The following is a 20000-nucleotide window of genomic DNA, read 5'->3' on the forward strand; positions in this document are numbered from 1 at the left end:
TATAATACAGTGTAGTATAGTATAATACAGTGTAGTATAGTATAATATAGTGTAGTATGGTATAATATAGTGTAGTAAAGTATAAGATAGTGTAGTATGGTATAATATAGTGTAGTATGGTATAATATAGTGTATTATAGTGCAGTATGATATAGTGTAGTATAGTATAATATAGTGTAGTATAGTATAATATAGTGTAGTATGGTATAATATAGTGTAGTATGGTATAATATAGTGTGGTTGTAGTGTATTATAGTGCAGTATAATATAGTGTAGTATAGTATAATATAGTGTAGTATAGTATAATATAGTGTAGTATAGTATAATATAGTGTAGTATGGTATAATATAGTGTGTTGTAGTATATAGTGCATATAATATAGTGTAGTATAGTATAATATAGTGTAGTATAGTATAATATAGTGTAGTATAGTATAATATAGTGTAGTATGGTATAATATAGTGTAGTATGGTATAATATAGTGTGGTTGTAGTGTATTATAGTGCAGTATAATATAGTGTAGTATAGTATAATATAGTGTAGTATAGTATAATATAGTGTAGTATAGTATAATATAGTGTAGTGTGGTATAATATAGTGTGGTTGTAGTGTATTATAGTGCAGTATAATACAGTGTAGTATAGTATAATATAGTGTAGTATAGTATAATATAGTGTAGTATGGTATAATACGGTGTAGTATAGTATAATATAGTGTAGTATAGTATAATATAGTGTAGTATAGTATAATATAGTGTAGTATGGTATAATATAGTGTGGTTGTAGTGTATTATAGTGCAGTATAATATAGTGTAGTATAGTATAATATAGTGTAGTATAGTATAATATAGTGTAGTATAGTATAATATAGTGTAGTATAGTATAATATAGTGTAGTATAGTATAATATAGTGTAGTATAGTATAATACAGTGTAGTATAGTATAATACAGTGTAGTATAGTATAATATAATATAGTGTAGTATAGTATAGTATAAGACAGTGTAGTATAGTATCATATAGTGTAGTATAGTATAATATAGTGTAGTATAGTATAATATAGTGTAGTATGGTATAATATAGTGTGGTTGTAGTGTAGTATAGTGCAGTATAATACAGTGTAGTATAGTATAATATAGTGTGGTTGTAGTGTGTTATAGTATAGTATAATATAGTGTAGTAAAGTATACTATAGTGTAGTATATATAGTATAATACAGTGTAGTATAGTATAATATAGTGTAGTATAGTATAATACGGTGTAGTATCGTATAATATAATATAGTGTATTATAGTGCAGTATAATACAGTGTAGTATAGTATAATATAGTGTAGTATAGTATAATATAGTGTAGTGTGGTATAATATAGTGTGGTTGTAGTGTATTATAGTGCAGTATAGTATAGTGTAGTATAGTATAATATAGTGTAGTATAGTATAATCTAATATAGTGTAGTATAGTATAATATAGTGTAGTATAGTATAATACAGTGTAGTATAGTATAATATAGTGTAGTATAGTATAATATAGCGTAGTAGTATAGTATAATATAGTGTAGTATAGTACAATATAGTATTGTATAGTATAATATAGTGTGGTGTAGTATAGTATAATACAGTGTAGTATAGTATAATATAGTGTGGTATCGTATAATATAGTGTAGTGTGTTATGTATAGTATAATACAGTGTAGTATAGTATAATATAGTGTAGTATAGTATAGTATAGTATAAGACAGTGTAGTATAGTATAAGACAGTGTAGTATAGTATAATATAGTGTAGTTGTAGTGTGTTATATTGAAGTATAATACAGTTTTGTGTAGTATAATAGTGTGGTTGTAGTGTTGTATAATAATGTAGTTCACTGTTGTGTAGCATAATCATGTGGTTGTAGTGTAGTATAGTGCAGTATAATACAGTGTAGTATAGTATAATATAGTGTATATAGTATAATATAGTGTAGTATAGTATAATACGGTGTAGTATAGTATAATATAGTGTAGTATAGTATAATATAGTGTAGTATAGTATCATATAGTAGTGTATTATAGTGCAGTATAATATAGTATATAGTATAATATAGTGTAGTATAGTATAATACGTGTATATACGGTGTAGTATAATATAGTGTAGTATAGTATAATACAGTGTAGTATAGTATAATACAGTGTAGTATAGTATAATATAATATAGTGTAGTATAGTATAGTATAAGACAGTGTAGTATAGTATCATATAGTGTAGTGTGTTATATTGAAGTATAATACAGTTTTGTGTAGTATAAGTGTGGTTGTAGTGTTATATTGCAGTATAATACAGTGTAGTTGTAGTGTTGTATAATAATGTAGTTCACTGTTGTGTAGCATAATCATGTGGTTGTAGTGTAGTATAGTGCAGTATAATACAGTGTAGTATAGTATAATATAGTGTGGTTGTAGTGTGTTATAGTATAGTATAATATAGTGTAGTAAAGTATACTATAGTGTAGTATATATAGTATAATACAGTGTAGTATAGTATAATATAGTGTAGTATAGTATAATACGGTGTAGTATCGTATAATATAATATAGTGTATTATAGTGCAGTATAATACAGTGTAGTATAGTATAATATAGTGTAGTATAGTATAATATAGTGTAGTGTGGTATAATATAGTGTGGTTGTAGTGTATTATAGTGCAGTATAATATAGTGTAGTATAGTATAATATAGTGTAGTATAGTATAATCTAATATAGTGTAGTATAGTATAATATAGTGTAGTATAGTATAATACAGTGTAGTATAGTATAATATAGTGTAGTATAGTATAATATAGCGTAGTAGTATAGTATAATATAGTGTAGTATAGTACAATATAGTATTGTATAGTATAATATAGTGTGGTGTAGTATAGTATAATACAGTGTAGTATAGTATAATATAGTGTGGTATCGTATAATATAGTGTGGTTGTAGTGTGTTATAGTATAGTATAATACAGTGTAGTATAGTATAATATAATATAGTGTAGTATAGTATAGTATAGTATAAGACAGTGTAGTATAGTATAAGACAGTGTAGTATAGTATCATATAGTGTAGTTGTAGTGTGTTATATTGAAGTATAATACAGTTTTGTGTAGTATAATAGTGTGGTTGTAGTGTTGTATAATAATGTAGTTCACTGTTGTGTAGCATAATCATGTGGTTGTAGTGTAGTATAGTGCAGTATAATACAGTGTAGTATAGTATAATATAGTGTAGTATAGTATAATATAGTGTAGTATAGTATAATACGGTGTAGTATAGTATAATATAGTGTAGTATAGTATAATATAGTGTAGTATAGTATCATATAGTGTGGTTGTAGTGTATTATAGTGCAGTATAATATAGTGTAGTATAGTATAATATAGTGTAGTATAGTATAATATAGTGTAGTATAGTATAATACGGTGTAGTATAGTATAATATAGTGTAGTATAGTATAATACAGTGTAGTATAGTATAATACAGTGTAGTATAGTATAATATAATATAGTGTAGTATAGTATAGTATAAGACAGTGTAGTATAGTATCATATAGTGTAGTTGTAGTGTGTTATATTGAAGTATAATACAGTTTTGTGTAGTATAAGTGTGGTTGTAGTGTTATATTGCAGTATAATACAGTGTAGTTGTAGTGTTGTATAATAATGTAGTTCACTGTTGTGTAGCATAATCATGTGGTTGTAGTGTAGTATAGTGCAGTATAATACAGTGTAGTATAGTATAATATAGTGTGGTTGTAGTGTGTTATAGTATAGTATAATATAGTGTAGTAAAGTATACTATAGTGTAGTATATATAGTATAATACAGTGTAGTATAGTATAATATAGTGTAGTATAGTATAATACGGTGTAGTATCGTATAATATAATATAGTGTATTATAGTGCAGTATAATACAGTGTAGTATAGTATAATATAGTGTAGTATAGTATAATATAGTGTAGTGTGGTATAATATAGTGTGGTTGTAGTGTATTATAGTGCAGTATAATATAGTGTAGTATAGTATAATATAGTGTAGTATAGTATAATCTAATATAGTGTAGTATAGTATAATATAGTGTAGTATAGTATAATACAGTGTAGTATAGTATAATATAGTGTAGTATAGTATAATATAGCGTAGTAGTATAGTATAATATAGTGTAGTATAGTACAATATAGTATTGTATAGTATAATATAGTGTGGTGTAGTATAGTATAATACAGTGTAGTATAGTATAATATAGTGTGGTATCGTATAATATAGTGTGGTTGTAGTGTGTTATAGTATAGTATAATACAGTGTAGTATAGTATAATATAATATAGTGTAGTATAGTATAAGACAGTGTAGTATAGTATAAGACAGTGTAGTATAGTATCATATAGTGTAGTTGTAGTGTGTTATATTGAAGTATAATACAGTTTTGTGTAGTATAATAGTGTGGTTGTAGTGTTGTATAATAATGTAGTTCACTGTTGTGTAGCATAATCATGTGGTTGTAGTGTAGTATATATCGTATAATACAGTGTAGTATAGTATAATATAGTGTAGTATAGTATAATATAGTGTAGTATAGTATAATATAGTGTAGTATAGTATAATATAGTGTAGTATAGTATAATATAGTGTAGTATAGTATCATATAGTGTGGTTGTAGTGTATTATAGTGCAGTATAATATAGTGTAGTATAGTATAATATAGTGTAGTATAGTATAATATAGTGTAGTATAGTATAATACGGTGTAGTATAGTATAATATAGTGTAGTATAGTATAATACAGTGTAGTATAGTATAATACAGTGTAGTATAGTATAATATAATATAGTGTAGTATAGTATAGTATAAGACAGTGTAGTATAGTATCATATAGTGTAGTTGTAGTGTGTTATATTGATAGTATAATACAGTTTAGTGTAGTATAAGTGTGGTTGTAGTGTTATATTGCAGTATAATACAGTGTATTTGTAGTGTTGTATAATAATGTAGTTCACTGTTGTGTAGCATAATCATGTGGTTGTAGTGTAGTATAGTGCAGTATAATACAGTGTAGTATAGTATAATATAGTGTGGTTGTAGTGTGTTATAGTGTAGTATAATATAGTGTAGTAAAGTAAAGTATACTATAGTGTAGTATATATAGTATAATACAGTGTAGTATAGTATAATATAGTGTAGTATAGTATAATACGGTGTAGTATCGTATAATATAATATAGTGTATTATAGTGCAGTATAATACAGTGTAGTATAGTATAATATAGTGTAGTATAGTATAATATAGTGTAGTGTGGTATAATATAGTGTGGTTGTAGTGTATTATAGTGCAGTATAATATAGTGTAGTATAGTATAATATAGTGTAGTATAGTATAATCTAATATAGTGTAGTATAGTATAATATAGTGTAGTATAGTATAATACAGTGTAGTATAGTATAATATAGTGTAGTATAGTATAATATAGCGTAGTAGTATAGTATAATATAGTGTAGTATAGTACAATATAGTATTGTATAGTATAATATAGTGTGGTGTAGTATAGTATAATACAGTGTAGTATAGTATAATATAGTGTGGTATCGTATAATATAGTGTGGTTGTAGTGTGTTATAGTATAGTATAATACAGTGTAGTATAGTATAATATAATATAGTGTAGTATAGTATAAGACAGTGTAGTATAGTATAAGACAGTGTAGTATAGTATCATATAGTGTAGTTGTAGTGTGTTATATTGAAGTATAATACAGTTTTGTGTAGTATAATAGTGTGGTTGTAGTGTTGTATAATAATGTAGTTCACTGTTGTGTAGCATAATCATGTGGTTGTAGTGTAGTATATATCGTATAATACAGTGTAGTATAGTATAATATAGTGTAGTATAGTATAATATAGTGTAGTATAGTATAATATAGTGTAGTATGGTATAATACAGTGTAGTATAGTACAATATAGTATAGTATAGTATCATATAGTGTGGTTGTAGTGTATTATAGTGCAGTATAATATAGTGTAGTATAGTATAATATAGTGTAGTATAGTACAATATAGTATAGTATAGTATAATATAGTGTAGTATAGTATAATATAGTGTGGTTGTAGTGTATTATAGTGCAGTATAATATAGTGTAGTATAGTATAATATAGTGTAGTATAGTATAATATAGTGTAGTATAGTACACTATAGTATAGTATAATATAGTGTAGTATAGTATAATATAGTGTGGTTGTAGTGTGTTATAGTATAGTATAATATAGTGTAGTATAGTATAGTATAGTGTAGTATGGTATAATATAGTGTAGTAAAGTATAGTATAGTGTAGTATATATCGTATAATACAGTGTAGTATAGTATACTATAGTGTAGTATATATAGTGTGGTTGTAGTGTGTTATAGTATAGTATAATATAGTGTAGTATAGTATAATACAGTGTAGTATCGTATAATATAATATAGTGTATTATAGTGCAGTATAATACAGTGTAGTATAGTATAATGTAATACAGTGTAGTATAGTATAATGTAATATAGTGTAGTATAGTATAATATAGTGTAGTATGGTATAATATAGTGTAGTATGGTATAATATAGTGTAGTATAGTATAATACAGTGTAGTATAGTATAATATAGTGTAGTATAGTATAATATAGCGTAGTAGTATAGTATAATATAGTGTAGTATAGTATAATATAGCGTAGTAGTATAGTATAATATAGTGTAGTATAGTATAATATAGTGTAGTATAGTATAATATAGTGTAGTATAGTATAATATAGTGTGGTGTGGTATAGTATAATACAGTGTAGTATAGTATAATATAGTGTGGTTGTAGTGTGTTATAGTGCAGTCTAATACAGTGTAGTATAGTATAATATCGTGTAGTTGTAGTGTATTAAGGTGCAGTATAATATAGTGTAGTATAATATAATATAGTGTAGTATAGTATAATATAGTGTAGTATAGCATAATACAGTGTAGTATAGTATAATATAGTGTAGTATAGTATAATACAGTGTAGTATAGTATAATATAGTGTGGTTGTAGTGTATTATAGTGCAGTATAATATAGTGTAGTATAGTATAATATAGTGTGGTTGTAGTGGGTTATATTGCAGTATAATACAGTGTAGTATAATATAATATAGTGTAGTATGGTACAGGTATAGTTATTGTATGGGTATAGTGTAGTATAATATAATGTAGTATAGTATAGTATGATATAGTTACAGTATAGGCGTAGTATAGTGCATCAATAGTATAGTATGGTATAGTTATAGTATAGGTGTAGTATAGTGTAGTGATAGTGTAGTATGGTACAGTTATAGTATAGGTTATAGTATAGGTGTGGCGTAGTATAGTGCAGTAATAGTGTAGTATGGTACAGTTACAGTTATAGTATGGTTATAGTGCAGTATAGTGTTATTGTAGTTTGGTAAAAGTGTAGTGTAGTTATAGTAAAGAATAGTAATATTATAGTGTGGTTATAGTGTCGTATGGCTTAGTCATAGCATAGTGTATTTATAGTATAGTTATGGTATAGTGCAGTTATAGTATAGTACAGTTGTAGTATAGTGTAGTTATAGCATAATATAGTGTTGTTGTAGTATAGTGAAGTTATAGTGTAGTGTATGTATAATGTAGTGTGATGTAGGTATAGTGTAGGTATAGTACAGTTATAGTGTAGTTATAATATAGTTATAGTGTAGTTATATAGTGTAGTTATGGTGGAGTGTATGTATAATGTAGTTATAATATAGTTATAGTGTAGTTATGGTGGAGTGTATGTATAATGTAGTTATGGTGTAGTTATAGTGTAGTTATAGTTCGTTGCATGTATAATGTAGTATGGTGTAGTTATAGTGTAGTTATAGTGTAGTTATAGTGTAGTTATAGTGCAGTTATAGTGTATTTATAGTGTAGTTATGGTGTAGTTATAGTGTAGTTATAGTGTAGTTGTAGTGTAGTTATAGTGGAGTGTATGTATAATATAGTTATAGTGTAGTTATAGTGTAGTTATGGTGGAGTGTATGTATAATGTAGTATGGTGTAGTTATAGTGGAGTTATGGTGGAGTGTATGTATAATGTAGTATGGTGTAGTTATAGTGCAGTTATAGTGTAGTCATAGTGTAGTTATAGTGTAGTTATGGTGGAGTGTATGTATAATGTAGTTATAGTGTAGTTGTAGTGTAGTTATGGTGGAGTGTATGTATAATGTAGTATGGTGTAGTTATAGTGTAGTTATGGTGGAGTGTATGTATAATGTAGTATGGTGTAGTTATAGTGTAGTTATGGTGGAGTGTATGTATAATGTAGTATGGTGTAGTTATAGTGCAGTTATAGTGTAGTTATAGTGTAGTTATAGTGTAGTTCTAGTGTAGTTATGGTGGAGTGTATGTATAATGTAGTTATAGTGTAGTTGTAGTGTAGTTATGGTGGAGTGTATGTATAATGTAGTATGGTGTAGTTATAGTGTAGTTATAGTGGAGTGTATGTATAATGTAGTATGGAGTAGTTATAGTGTAGCTATACTGCGTTGCATGTATAATGTAGTATGGTGTAATTATAGTGTAGTTATAGTGTAGTTATAGTGTAGTTATGGTGGAGTGTATGTATAATGTAGTGTGGTGTAGTTATAGCGCAGTTATAGTGTAGTTATAGTGTAGTTATAGTGTATTTATAGTGTAGTTATGGTGTAGTTATAGTGTAGTTATAGTGTAGTTATAGTGCAGTTATAGTGTATTTATAGTGTAGTTATGGTGTAGTTATAGTGTATTTATAGTGTAGTTATAGTGTAGTTATAGTGTAGTTATGGTGGAGTGTATGTATAGTGTAGTATGGTGTAGTTATAGTGTATTTATAGTGTAGTTATAGTGCAGTTATAGTGTATTTATAGTGTAGTTATGGTGTAGTTATAGTGTAGTTATAGTGTAGTTGTAGTGTAGTTATGGTGGAGTGTATGTATAATATAGTTATAGTGTAGTTGTAGTGTAGTTATGGTGGAGTGTATGTATAATGTAGTATGGTGTAGTTATAGTGTAGTTATGGTGGAGTGTATGTATAATGTAGTATGGTGTAGTTATAGTGTAGTTATGGTGGAGTGTATGTATAATGTAGTATGGTGTAGTTATAGTGCAGTTATAGTGTAGTTATAGTGTAGTTATAGTGTAGTTATAGTGTAGTTATGGTGGAGTGTATGTATAATGTAGTTATAGTGTAGTTGTAGTGTAGTTATGGTGGAGTGTATGTATAATGTAGTATGGTGTAGTTATAGTGTAGTTATAGTGGAGTGTATGTATAATGTAGTATGGAGTAGTTATAGTGTAGCTATAGTGCGTTGCATGTATAATGTAGTATGGTGTAATTATAGTGTAGTTATAGTGTAGTTATGGTGGAGTGTATGTATAATGTAGTGTGGTGTAGTTATAGTGCAGTTATAGTGTAGTTATAGTGTAGTTATAGTGTAGTTATGGTGGAGTGTATGTATAATGTAGTATGGTGTAGTTATAGTGTAGCTATAGTGCGTTGCATGTATAATGTAGTATGGTGTAATTATAGTGTAGTTATAGTGTAGTTATGGTGGAGTGTATGTATAATGTAGTGTGGTGTAGTTATAGTGCAGTTATAGTGTAGTTATAGTGTAGTTATAGTGTAGTTATGGTGGAGTGTATGTATAATGTAGTATGGTGTAGTTATAGTGCAGTTATAGTGTATTTATAGTGTAGTTATGGTGTAGTTGTAGTGTAGTTATAGTGGAGTGTATGTATAATATAGTTATAGTGTAGTTGTAGTGTAGTTATGGTGGAGTGTATGTATAATGTAGTATGGTGTAGTTATAGTGTAGTTATGGTGGAGTGTATGTATAATGTAGTATGGTGTAGTTATAGTGCAGTTATAGTGTAGTTATAGTGTAGTTATGGTGGAGTGTATGTATAATGTAGCATGGTGTAGTTATAGTGTAGTTGTAGTGTAGGTATGGTGGAGTGTATGTATAATGTAGTATGGTGTAGTTATAGTGTAGTTGTAGTGTAGTTATGGTGGAGTGTATGTATAATGTAGTATGGTGTAGTTATAGTGGAGTGTATGTATAATGTAGTATGGTGTAGTTATAGTGTAGTTATAGTGCGTTGCATGTATAATGTAGTATGGTGTAGTTATAGTGTAGTTATAGTGTAGTTATAGAGTAGTTGTAATATAGTCAGTGTAGTTATAGTGTAGTTATAGTGTGGTTGTAGTGTAGTTATGGTGGAGTGTATGTATAATGTAGTATGGTGTAGTTATAGTGTAGTTGTAGTGTAGTTATGGTGGAGTGTATGTATAATGTAGTATGGTGTAGTTATAGTGTAGTTGTGGCGTAGGTATAGTGTAGTGTTGTGTATGTATAGTGTAGTTATAGTGTAGTTATAGTGTAGTTATAGTGTAGTGTTGTGTAAGTATAGTGTAGTGTTGTGTATGTATAGTGTAGTTATAGTGTAGTGTTGTGTATGTATAGTGTAGTTACAGTGTAGTTATAGTGTAGTGTTGTGTATGTATAGTGTAGTTATAGAGTAGTTATAGTGTAGTTATAGTGTAGTGTTGTGTATGTGTAGTGTAGTTATAGTGTAGTGTTGTGTATGTATAGTGTAGTTATAGTGTAGTTATAGTGTAGTTATAGTGTAGTGTTGTGTATGTATAGTGTAGTGTTGTGTATGTATAGTGTAGTTATAGTGTAGTTATAGTGTAGTGTTGTGTATGTATAGTGTAGTTATAGTGTAGTGTTGTGTATGTATAGTGTATTTATAGTGTAGTTATAGTGTAGTGTTGTGTATGTATAGTGTATTTATAGTGTAGTTATAGTGTAGTGTTATGTATGTATAGTGTAGTTATAGTGTAGTTATAGTGTAGTGTTGTGTATGTATAGTGTAGTTATAGTGTAGTGTTGTGTAGTTATAGTGTAGTTATAGTGTAGTGTTGTGTATGTATAGTGTATTTATAGTGTAGTTATAGTGTAGTGTTGTGTATGTATAGTGTATTTATAGTGTAGTTATAGTGTAGTGTTGTGTATGTATAGTGTAGTTATAGTGTAGTGTTGTGTATGTATAGTGTAGTTATAGTGTAGTTATAGTGTAGTGTTGTGTATGTATAGTGTAGTTATAGTGTAGTTATAGTGTAGTGTTGTGTATGTATAGTGTATTATAGTGTAGTGTTGTGTAGTTATAGTGTAGTTATAGTGTAGTGTTGTGTATGTATAGTGTATTTATAGTGTAGTTATAGTGTAGTGTTGTGTATGTATAGTGTATTTATAGTGTAGTTATAGTGTAGTGTTGTGTATGTATAGTGTAGTTATAGTGTAGTGTTGTGTATGTATAGTGTAGTTATAGTGTAGTTATAGTGTAGTGTTGTGTATGTATAGTGTATTTATAGTGTATTTATAGTGTAGTGTTGTGTATGTATAGTGTAGTTATAGTGTAGTTATAGTGTAGTATAATACAGTGTATAGCAGTAATAACAGTGCTAACCCTTGTCCAGTTTGCAGAAGATGTGTTGTGGCAGCTCGGGGGCTGACTCCACGTTGGGGGGGTAGACATAGAGGGCCTGTGTCTCAGCCCCGCCTCCTTCCCTCTCCTCCATAGCCTCTCTGCACACGCCCAGTATGCTCCTTCTGAAGTCCTGAACCTCAGGGTCCTTCAGCTGCTCAAACTCACAGATGGGCATGCCTATGGCAAAACCTGATTACAACCACACACACACACACACACACACACACACACACACACACACACACACACACACACACACACACACACACACACACACACACACACACACACACACACACACACACAGACACACACACACCTTGATACACATTCATATACAATCCTGTTCAAACTCACAGATGGGCATGCTAATATGTGTGTGTCTATGGATCAGCCATGACTGTGTGTGTGTGTGTGTGTGTGTGTGTGTGTGTGTGTGTGTGTGTGTGTGTGTGTGTGTGTGTGTGTGTGTGTGTGTGTGTGTGTGTGTGTGTGTGTGTGTGTGTGTGTGTGTGTGTGTGTGTGTGTGTGTGTGTGCGTGCGTGCGCGCGTGCGTGCGTGCGTGCGTGCGTGTGTGTGTGTGTGTCTGTGTGTGTGTGTGTCTGTGTCCGACCTATCTCTCTGTTGAGGATCTTTTCCTCTCGGTTGCCCAGCGGTTCGATGACCTTGAGGATGGGGTGGAAAAGTCGGAGGTCACACAGACGGCGCGTCTCGTCATAAAACTCCTCTCTCTCCGCCTCCTGGGTCACGCCCACAAAGATGTAACACGACTCCTCCTGGACCAATGAGAAGAGAGCACAAGTCAGTCAGAAGGACTACTGACCAATCACACACAGGCAAAAGTGAACGATAATACCTTTTGACCAATTAATCAACAGTAAGCAAAGATGAGGAACCTGAACAGGTAGTACAGGTGTGTAGAGGGCACAGGTGTAGTAGAGGGTACAAGTGTAGAAGAGTATACAGGTGTAGTAGAGTATACAGGTGTAGTAGAGGGTACAGGTGTAGTAGAGGGTACAGGTGTAGAAGAGGGTACAAGTGTAGAAGAGTATACAGGTGTAGTAGAGTATACAGGTGTAGCAGTGTATACAGGTCTAGTAGAGTATACAGGTGTAGAAGAGGGTACAGGTGTAGTAGAGGGTACAGGTGTAGAAGAGGGTACAGGTGTAGTAGAGGGTACAGGTGTAGAAGAGTATACAGGTGTAGAAGAGTATACAGGTGTAGTAGAGGGTACAGGTGTAGTAGAGGGTACAGGTGTAGAAGAGGGTACAAGTGTAGAAGAGTATACAGGTGTAGTAGAGTATACAGGTGTAGCAGTGTATACAGGTCTAGTAGAGTATACAGGTGTAGAAGAGGGTACAGGTGTGTAGAGGGTACAGGTGTAGAAGAGTATACAGGTGTAGAAGAGGTTACAGGTGTAGTAGATTATACAGGTGTAGTAGAGGGTGCAGGTGTGTAGAGGGTACAGGTGTAGTAGAGGGTACAGGTGTAGTAGAGGGTACAGGTGTAGTAGAGGGTGCAGGTGTAGAAGAGTATACAGGTGTAGTAGAGTATACAGGTGTAGTAGAGGGTACAGGTATAGTAGAGGGTCCAGGTGTAGTAGAGGGCACAGGTGTAGTAGAGGGTACAAGTGTAGAAGAGTATACAGGTGTAGTAGAGTATACAGGTGTAGTAGAGGGTACAGGTGTAGTAGAGGGTACAGGTGTAGTAGAGGGTACAGGTGTAGAAGAGGGTACAAGTGTAGAAGAGTATACAGGTGTAGTAGAGTATACAGGTGTAGCAGTGTATACAGGTCTAGTAGAGTATACAGGTGTAGAAGAGGGTACAGGTGTGTAGAGGGTACAGGTGTAGAAGAGTATACAGGTGTAGAAGAGGTTACAGGTGTAGTAGATTATACAGGTGTAGTAGAGGGTGTAGGTGTGTAGAGGGTACAGGTGTAGTAGAGGGTACAGGTGTAGTAGAGGGTACAGGTGTGTAGAGGGTACAGGTGTAGTAGAGGGTACAGGTGTAGAAGAGTATACAGGTGTAGAAGAGGTTACAGGTGTAGTAGATTATACAGGTGTAGTAGAGGGTGCAGGTGTGTAGAGGGTACAGGTGTAGTAGAGGGTACAGGTGTGTAGAGGGTACAGGTGTGTAGAGGGTACAGGTGTAGTAGAGGGTACAGGTGTGTAGAGGGTACAGGTGTAGTAGATGGTACAGGTGTGTAGAGGGTACAGGTGTAGTAGAGGGTACAGGTGTAGTAGAGGGTACAGGTGTGTAGAGGGTACAGGTGTGTAGAGGTAAATAGAGGGCTTGCAGTTGACCTCCTGGCGGCCATGTTGGAAGACCACCGCATTAATTCTTCTGACAACAGCCGAGTGGCCTAACCCTAACCCTAACCCCTAACCCTAACCCTAACCCCTAACCCTAACCCAAACCCCCTAACCATAACCCTAACCCTAACCCAAACCCAAACCCCCTAACCATAATCCCTAACCCCTAACCCCCTAACCCTAACCCCTAACCCTAACCCTTAACCTAACCCCTAACCCTAACCCTAACTCTACCCCCTAACCCTAACCCTAACCCTAACCCTAACCCCTAACTCCTAACTCTACCCCCTAACCCTAACCCTTAACCTAATCCTAACCCCTAACCCCTAATCCCTAACTCTACCCCCCTAACCCTAACCCTCTAACCCCTAACTCTACCCCCCTAACCCTAACCCTCTAACCCCTAACTCTACCCCCTAACCCTAACCCTCTAACCCCTAACTCTACCCCCTAACCCTAACCCTAACCCTCTAACCCCTAACTCTACCCCCCCAACCCTAACCCTAACCCTCTAACCCCTAACTCTACCCCCCCAACCCTAACCCTAACCCTAACCCTAACCCTAACTCTACCCCCTAACCCTAACCCTAACTCTACCCCCCCTAACCCTAACCCTAACCCTCTAACCCCTAACCTACCCCCCCAACCCTAACCCTAACCCTAACCTAACTCTACCCCCCCTAACCTAACCCTAACCCCTAACTCTACCCCCAACCCTAACCCTAACCCTAACTCTACCCCCCCAACCCTAACCCTACCCCCCTAACCCCTAACTCTACCCCTAACCCTACCCCCCCTAACCTAACTCAAACTGCATGATAATGGTGCCTATAACTAGTTTTCATCACCGTTATTTTCTGTGGAGTATTTAGCTGCTCTAAGAAGGCCGGACAGACAACAGGAAAATATATGTTTACAGATTCAATCATGAAACACAATCGGTGACACCAATGAGATAAGACTGAAGAACTGAAGAAGAACTCTCTAGGGATTGGAACTGGAGAAAATCTGCATAACATATACCTATAACCTATAGAGGGCATAGTTACCTGTAGTAGCTCCCACAAAATGACCTGCCCTGTCCAGAGTAGCCTACGCTCCATTCAGACCGCTGGAAATGCTGATCCTTTCACCCTCTTCCATGGATGTTAGCTAGTTAGCTAGCTAGCTATAAATGCATTTTAGTTAACTAGCTAACATGAAGTTGAAGTTAGCAAGCTGGTGATATTTAATTAACTTAGCTAGCAACACTATGTAAAATAACCTAAAGGTGAATATTACATTAGCAGCTCATTTCAGTTAGCTAAGTTTCTGTAGCAAGCCACCTAGCTAATAATACACTGATCATTTTCAAAATATATTTACTTACTTGATAGGTTTTCCCTCTGCCTCTGTTTTCTGGGTCCTTAGATGAACTAAATATGGGCAGTCTTCAGCTGGCAGCAAAACGCATCCATGTGGATGATGGGAAGACTTCCAAAATGGCACCTGGTGATTTGTGACGCAACTGCAAGACCTCTATAGGTGTACACTAGGTATAGTACTGTAGTATTAACCTGTAGTAGGTGGTATAGGGGGCATAGTTACCTGTAGTAGGTGGTATAGGGGCATAGTTACCTGTAGTAGGTGGTATAGGGGTATAGTTACCTGTAGTAGGTGGTATATGCGGTATAAGGGGCATAGTTACCTGTAGTAGGTGGTATAGGGGGCATAGTTACCTGTAGTAGGTGGTATAGGGGCATAGTTACCTGTAGTAGGTGGTATAGGGGCATAGTTACCTGTAGTAGGTGGTATATGCGGTATAAGGGGCATAGTTACCTGTAGTAGGTGGTATAGGGGCATAGTTACCTGTAGTAGGTGGTATAGGGGTATAGTTACCTGTAGTAGGTGGTATAGGGGGCATAGTTACCTGTAGTAGGTGGTATAGGGGCATAGTTACCTGTAGTAGGTGGTATAGGGGCATAGTTACCTGTAGTAGGTGGTATATGCGGTATAAGGGGCATAGTTACCTGTAGTAGGTGGTATAGGGGGCATAGTTACCTGTAGTAGGTGGTATAGGGGCATAGTTACCTGTAGTAGGTGGTATAGGGGCATAGTTACCTGTAGTAGGTGGTATATGCGGTATAAGGGGCATAGTTACCTGTAGTAGGTGGTATAGGGGCATAGTTACCTGTAGTAGGTGGTATAGGGGTATAGTTACCTGTAGTAGGTGGTATAGGGGCATAGTTACCTGTAGTAGGTGGTATAGGGGCATAGTTACCTGTAGTAGGTGGTATAGGGGCATAGTTACCTGTAGTAGGTGGTATAGGGGCATAGTTACCTGTAGTAGGTGGTATAGGGGGCATAGTTACCTGTAGTAGGTGGTATAGGGGCATAGTTACCTGTAGTAGGTGGTATAGGGGCATAGTTACCTGTAGTAGGTGGTATATGCGGTATAAGGGGCATAGTTACCTGTAGTAGGTGGTATAGGGGGCATAGTTACCTGTAGTAGGTGGTATAGGGGCATAGTTACCTGTAGTAGGTGGTATAGGGGCATAGTTACCTGTAGTAGGTGGTATATGCGGTATAAGGGCATAGTTACCTGTAGTAGGTGGTATAGGGGGCATAGTTACCTGTAGTAGGTGGTATAGGGGGCATAGTTACCTGTAGTAGGTGGTATAGGGGGCATAGTTACCTGTAGTAGGTGGTATATGCGGTATAAGGGGCATAGTTACCTGTAGTAGGTGGTATAGGGGCATAGTTACCTGTAGTAGGTGGTATAGGGGTATAGTTACCTGTAGTAGGTGGTATAGGGGCATAGTTACCTGTAGTAGGTGGTATAGGGGCATAGTTACCTGTAGTAGGTGGTATAGGGGCATAGTTACCTGTAGTAGGTGGTATATGCGGTATAAGGGGCATAGTTACCTGTAGTAGGTGGTATAGGGGGCATAGTTACCTGTAGTAGGTGGTATAGGGGCATAGTTACCTGTAGTAGGTGGTATAGGGGCATAGTTACCTGTAGTAGGTGGTATATGCGGTATAAGGGCATAGTTACCTGTAGTAGGTGGTATAGGGGCATAGTTACCTGTAGTAGGTGGTATAGGGGTATAGTTACCTGTAGTAGGTGGTATAGGGGCATAGTTACCTGTAGTAGGTGGTATAGGGGCATAGTTACCTGTAGTAGGTGGTATAGGGGCATAGTTACCTGTAGTAGGTGGTATAGGGGCATAGTTACCTGTAGTAGGTGGTATAGGGGGCATAGTTACCTGTAGTAGGTGGTATAGGGGCATAGTTACCTGTAGTAGGTGGTATAGGGGCATAGTTACCTGTAGTAGGTGGTATATGCGGTATAAGGGCATAGTTACCTGTAGTAGGTGGTATAGGGGCATAGTTACCTGTAGTAGGTGGTATAGGGGCATAGTTACCTGTAGTAGGTGGTATAGGGGCATAGTTACCTGTAGTAGGTGGTATATGCGGTATAAGGGGCATAGTTACCTGTAGTAGGTGGTATAGGGGCATAGTTACCTGTAGTAGGTGGTATAGGGGCATAGTTACCTGTAGTAGGTGGTATAGGGGCATAGTTACCTGTAGTAGGTGGTATATGCGGTATAAGGGCATAGTTACCTGTAGTAGGTGGTATAGGGGGCATAGTTACCTGTAGTAGGTGGTATAGGGGTATAGTTACCTGTAGTAGGTGGTATAGGGGCATAGTTACCTGTAGTAGGTGGTATAGGGGCATAGTTACCTGTAGTAGGTGGTATAGGGGCATAGTTACCTGTAGTAGGTGGTATAGGGGCATAGTTACCTGTAGTAGGTGGTATAGGGGGCATAGTTACCTGTAGTAGGTGGTATAGGGGCATAGTTACCTGTAGTAGGTGGTATAGAGGGCATAGTTACCTGTAGTAGGTGGTATAGGGGCATAGTTACCTGTAGTAGGTGGTATAGGGGCATAGTTACCTGTAGTAGGTGGTATAGGGGCATAGTTACCTGTAGTAGGTGGTATAGGGGTATAGTTACCTGTAGTAGGTGGTATAGGGGCATAGTTACCTGTAGTAGGTGGTATAGGGGGCATAGTTACCTGTAGTAGGTGGTATAGAGGGCATAGTTACCTGTAGTAGGTGGTATAGGGGCATAGTTACCTGTAGTAGGTGGTATAGGGGCATAGTTACCTGTAGTAGGTGGTATAGAGGGCATAGTTACCTGTAGTAGGTGGTATAGGGGCATAGTTACCTGTAGTAGGTGGTATAGGGGCATAGTTACCTGTAGTAAGTGGTATAGAGGGCATAGTTACCTGTAGTAGGTGGTATAGGGGCATAGTTACCTGTAGTAGGTGGTATAGGGGGCATAGTTACCTGTAGTAGGTGGTATAGGGGGTATAGAGGGCATAGTTTACATTTACATTTACATTTAAGTCATTTAGCAGACGCTCTTATCCAGAGCGACTTACAAATTGGTGCAAACACCTATGACAACCAGTGGAACAGCCACTTGCATCTAAATCTTGTTGGGGGAGTGGTATATGGGGTATAGTTACTTGAAGTAGGTGATATAGAGGGTATAGAGGGTATAGAGGGCAAAGTTACCTGTAGTAGGTGGTATATGGGGTATATGGGGTATAGTTACCTATAGTAGGGGGTATAGAGGGCATAGTTACCTGTAGTAGGTGGTACAGGGGGTATAATTACCTGTAGTAGGTGGTATAGGGGGTATAGGGGGCATAGTTACCTGTAGTAGGTGGTATATGGGGTATAGGTACTTGAAGTAGGTGATATAGAGGGTATAGAGGGCAAAGTTACCTGTAGTAGGTGGTATATGGGGTATATGGGGTATAGTTACCTATAGTAGGGGGTATAGAGGGCATAGTTACCTGTAGTAGGTGGTATAGGGGGTATAGTTACCTGTAGTAGGTGTTATATGGGGTATATGGGGTATAGTTACCTGTAGTAGGTGGTATAGGGGGTATAGGGGGCATAGTTACCTGTAGTAGGTGGTATATGGGGCATAGTTACCTGTAGTAGGTGTTATAGGGGGTATAGTTACCTGTAGTAGGTGGTATAGGGGGTATAGAGGGCATAGTTACCTGTAGTAGGTGGTATAGGGGGTATAGGGGGCATAGTTACCTGTAGTAGGGGTATAGGGGCATAGTTACCTGTAGTAGGTGGTATAGGGGGTATAGTTACCTGTAGTAGGTGGTATAGGGGGTATAGGGGGCATAGTTACCTGTATTATATTATTATTATTATATTATTATTATTATTATTATTATTATTATTATATTAGTAGGTGGTATATGGGGTATATGGGGTATAGTTACCTGTAGTAGGTGGTATAGGGGGTATAGGGGGCATAGTTACCTGTAGTAGGGGGTATAGGGGGCATAGTTACCTGTAGTAGGTGGTATAGGGGGCATAGTTACCTGTAGTAGGTGGTATAGGGGCATAGTTACCTGTAGTAGGTGGTATAGGGGGTATAGAGGGCATAGTTACCTGTAGTAGGTGGTATATGGGGTATAGTTACTTGAAGTAGGTGATATAGAGGGTATAGAGGGCAAAGTTACCTGTAGTAGGTGGTATATGGGGTATATGGGGTATAGTTACCTGTAGTAGGGGGTATAGGGGGCATAGTTACCTGTAGTAGGGGGTATAGGGGGCATAGTTACCTGTAGTAGGTGGTATAGGGGGTATATGGGGTATAGTTACCTGTAGTAGGTGGTATAGGGGGTATAGGGGGCATAGTTACCTGTAGTAGGTGGTATATGGGGCATAGTTACCTGTAGTAGGTGGTATAGTGGGTATAGTTACCTGTAGTAGGTGGTATAGGTGGTATAGGTGGTATAATTACCTGTAGTAAGTGGTATAGGTGGTATAGGTGGTATAGGTGGTATAATTACCTGTAGTAGGTGGTATAGGGGGTATAGGTGGTATAATTACCTGTAGTAAGTGGTACAGGGGGCATAGTTACCTGTAGTAGGTGGTATAGGGGGCATAGTTACCTGTAGTAAGTGGTATAGGGGGCATAGTTACCTGTAGTAGGTGGTATAGGGGGCATAGTTACCTGTAGTAGGTGGTATAGGGGGCATAGTTACCTGTAGTAGGTGGTATAGGGGGCATAGTTACCTGTAGTAGGTGGTATAGGGGCATAGTTACCTGTAGTAGGTGGTATAGGGGGCATAGTTACCTGTA

The 20000-nt window shown here is 35.5% G+C and overlaps 1 protein-coding gene across 1 annotated transcript in view; it reads right to left on the reverse strand.

Moving 5' to 3' along the window:
- zgc:158659 (uncharacterized protein LOC791141 homolog) overlaps positions 1-20000 on the reverse strand; it is an 87611-nt gene that overhangs the window by 61119 nt on the left and 6492 nt on the right. The window contains exons 3-4 of the mRNA XM_052460711.1: positions 12141-12303; positions 11507-11716 (exon numbers count right to left, since the gene is read on the reverse strand). Coding sequence (XP_052316671.1) covers positions 11507-11716; positions 12141-12303 — 373 coding nt within the window. The remainder of the gene's footprint in view (positions 1-11506; positions 11717-12140; positions 12304-20000) is intronic.

This window comes from Oncorhynchus keta, chromosome 13, assembly GCF_023373465.1.
Source record: "Oncorhynchus keta strain PuntledgeMale-10-30-2019 chromosome 13, Oket_V2, whole genome shotgun sequence".
Lineage (NCBI taxonomy): Eukaryota > Metazoa > Chordata > Actinopteri > Salmoniformes > Salmonidae > Oncorhynchus > Oncorhynchus keta.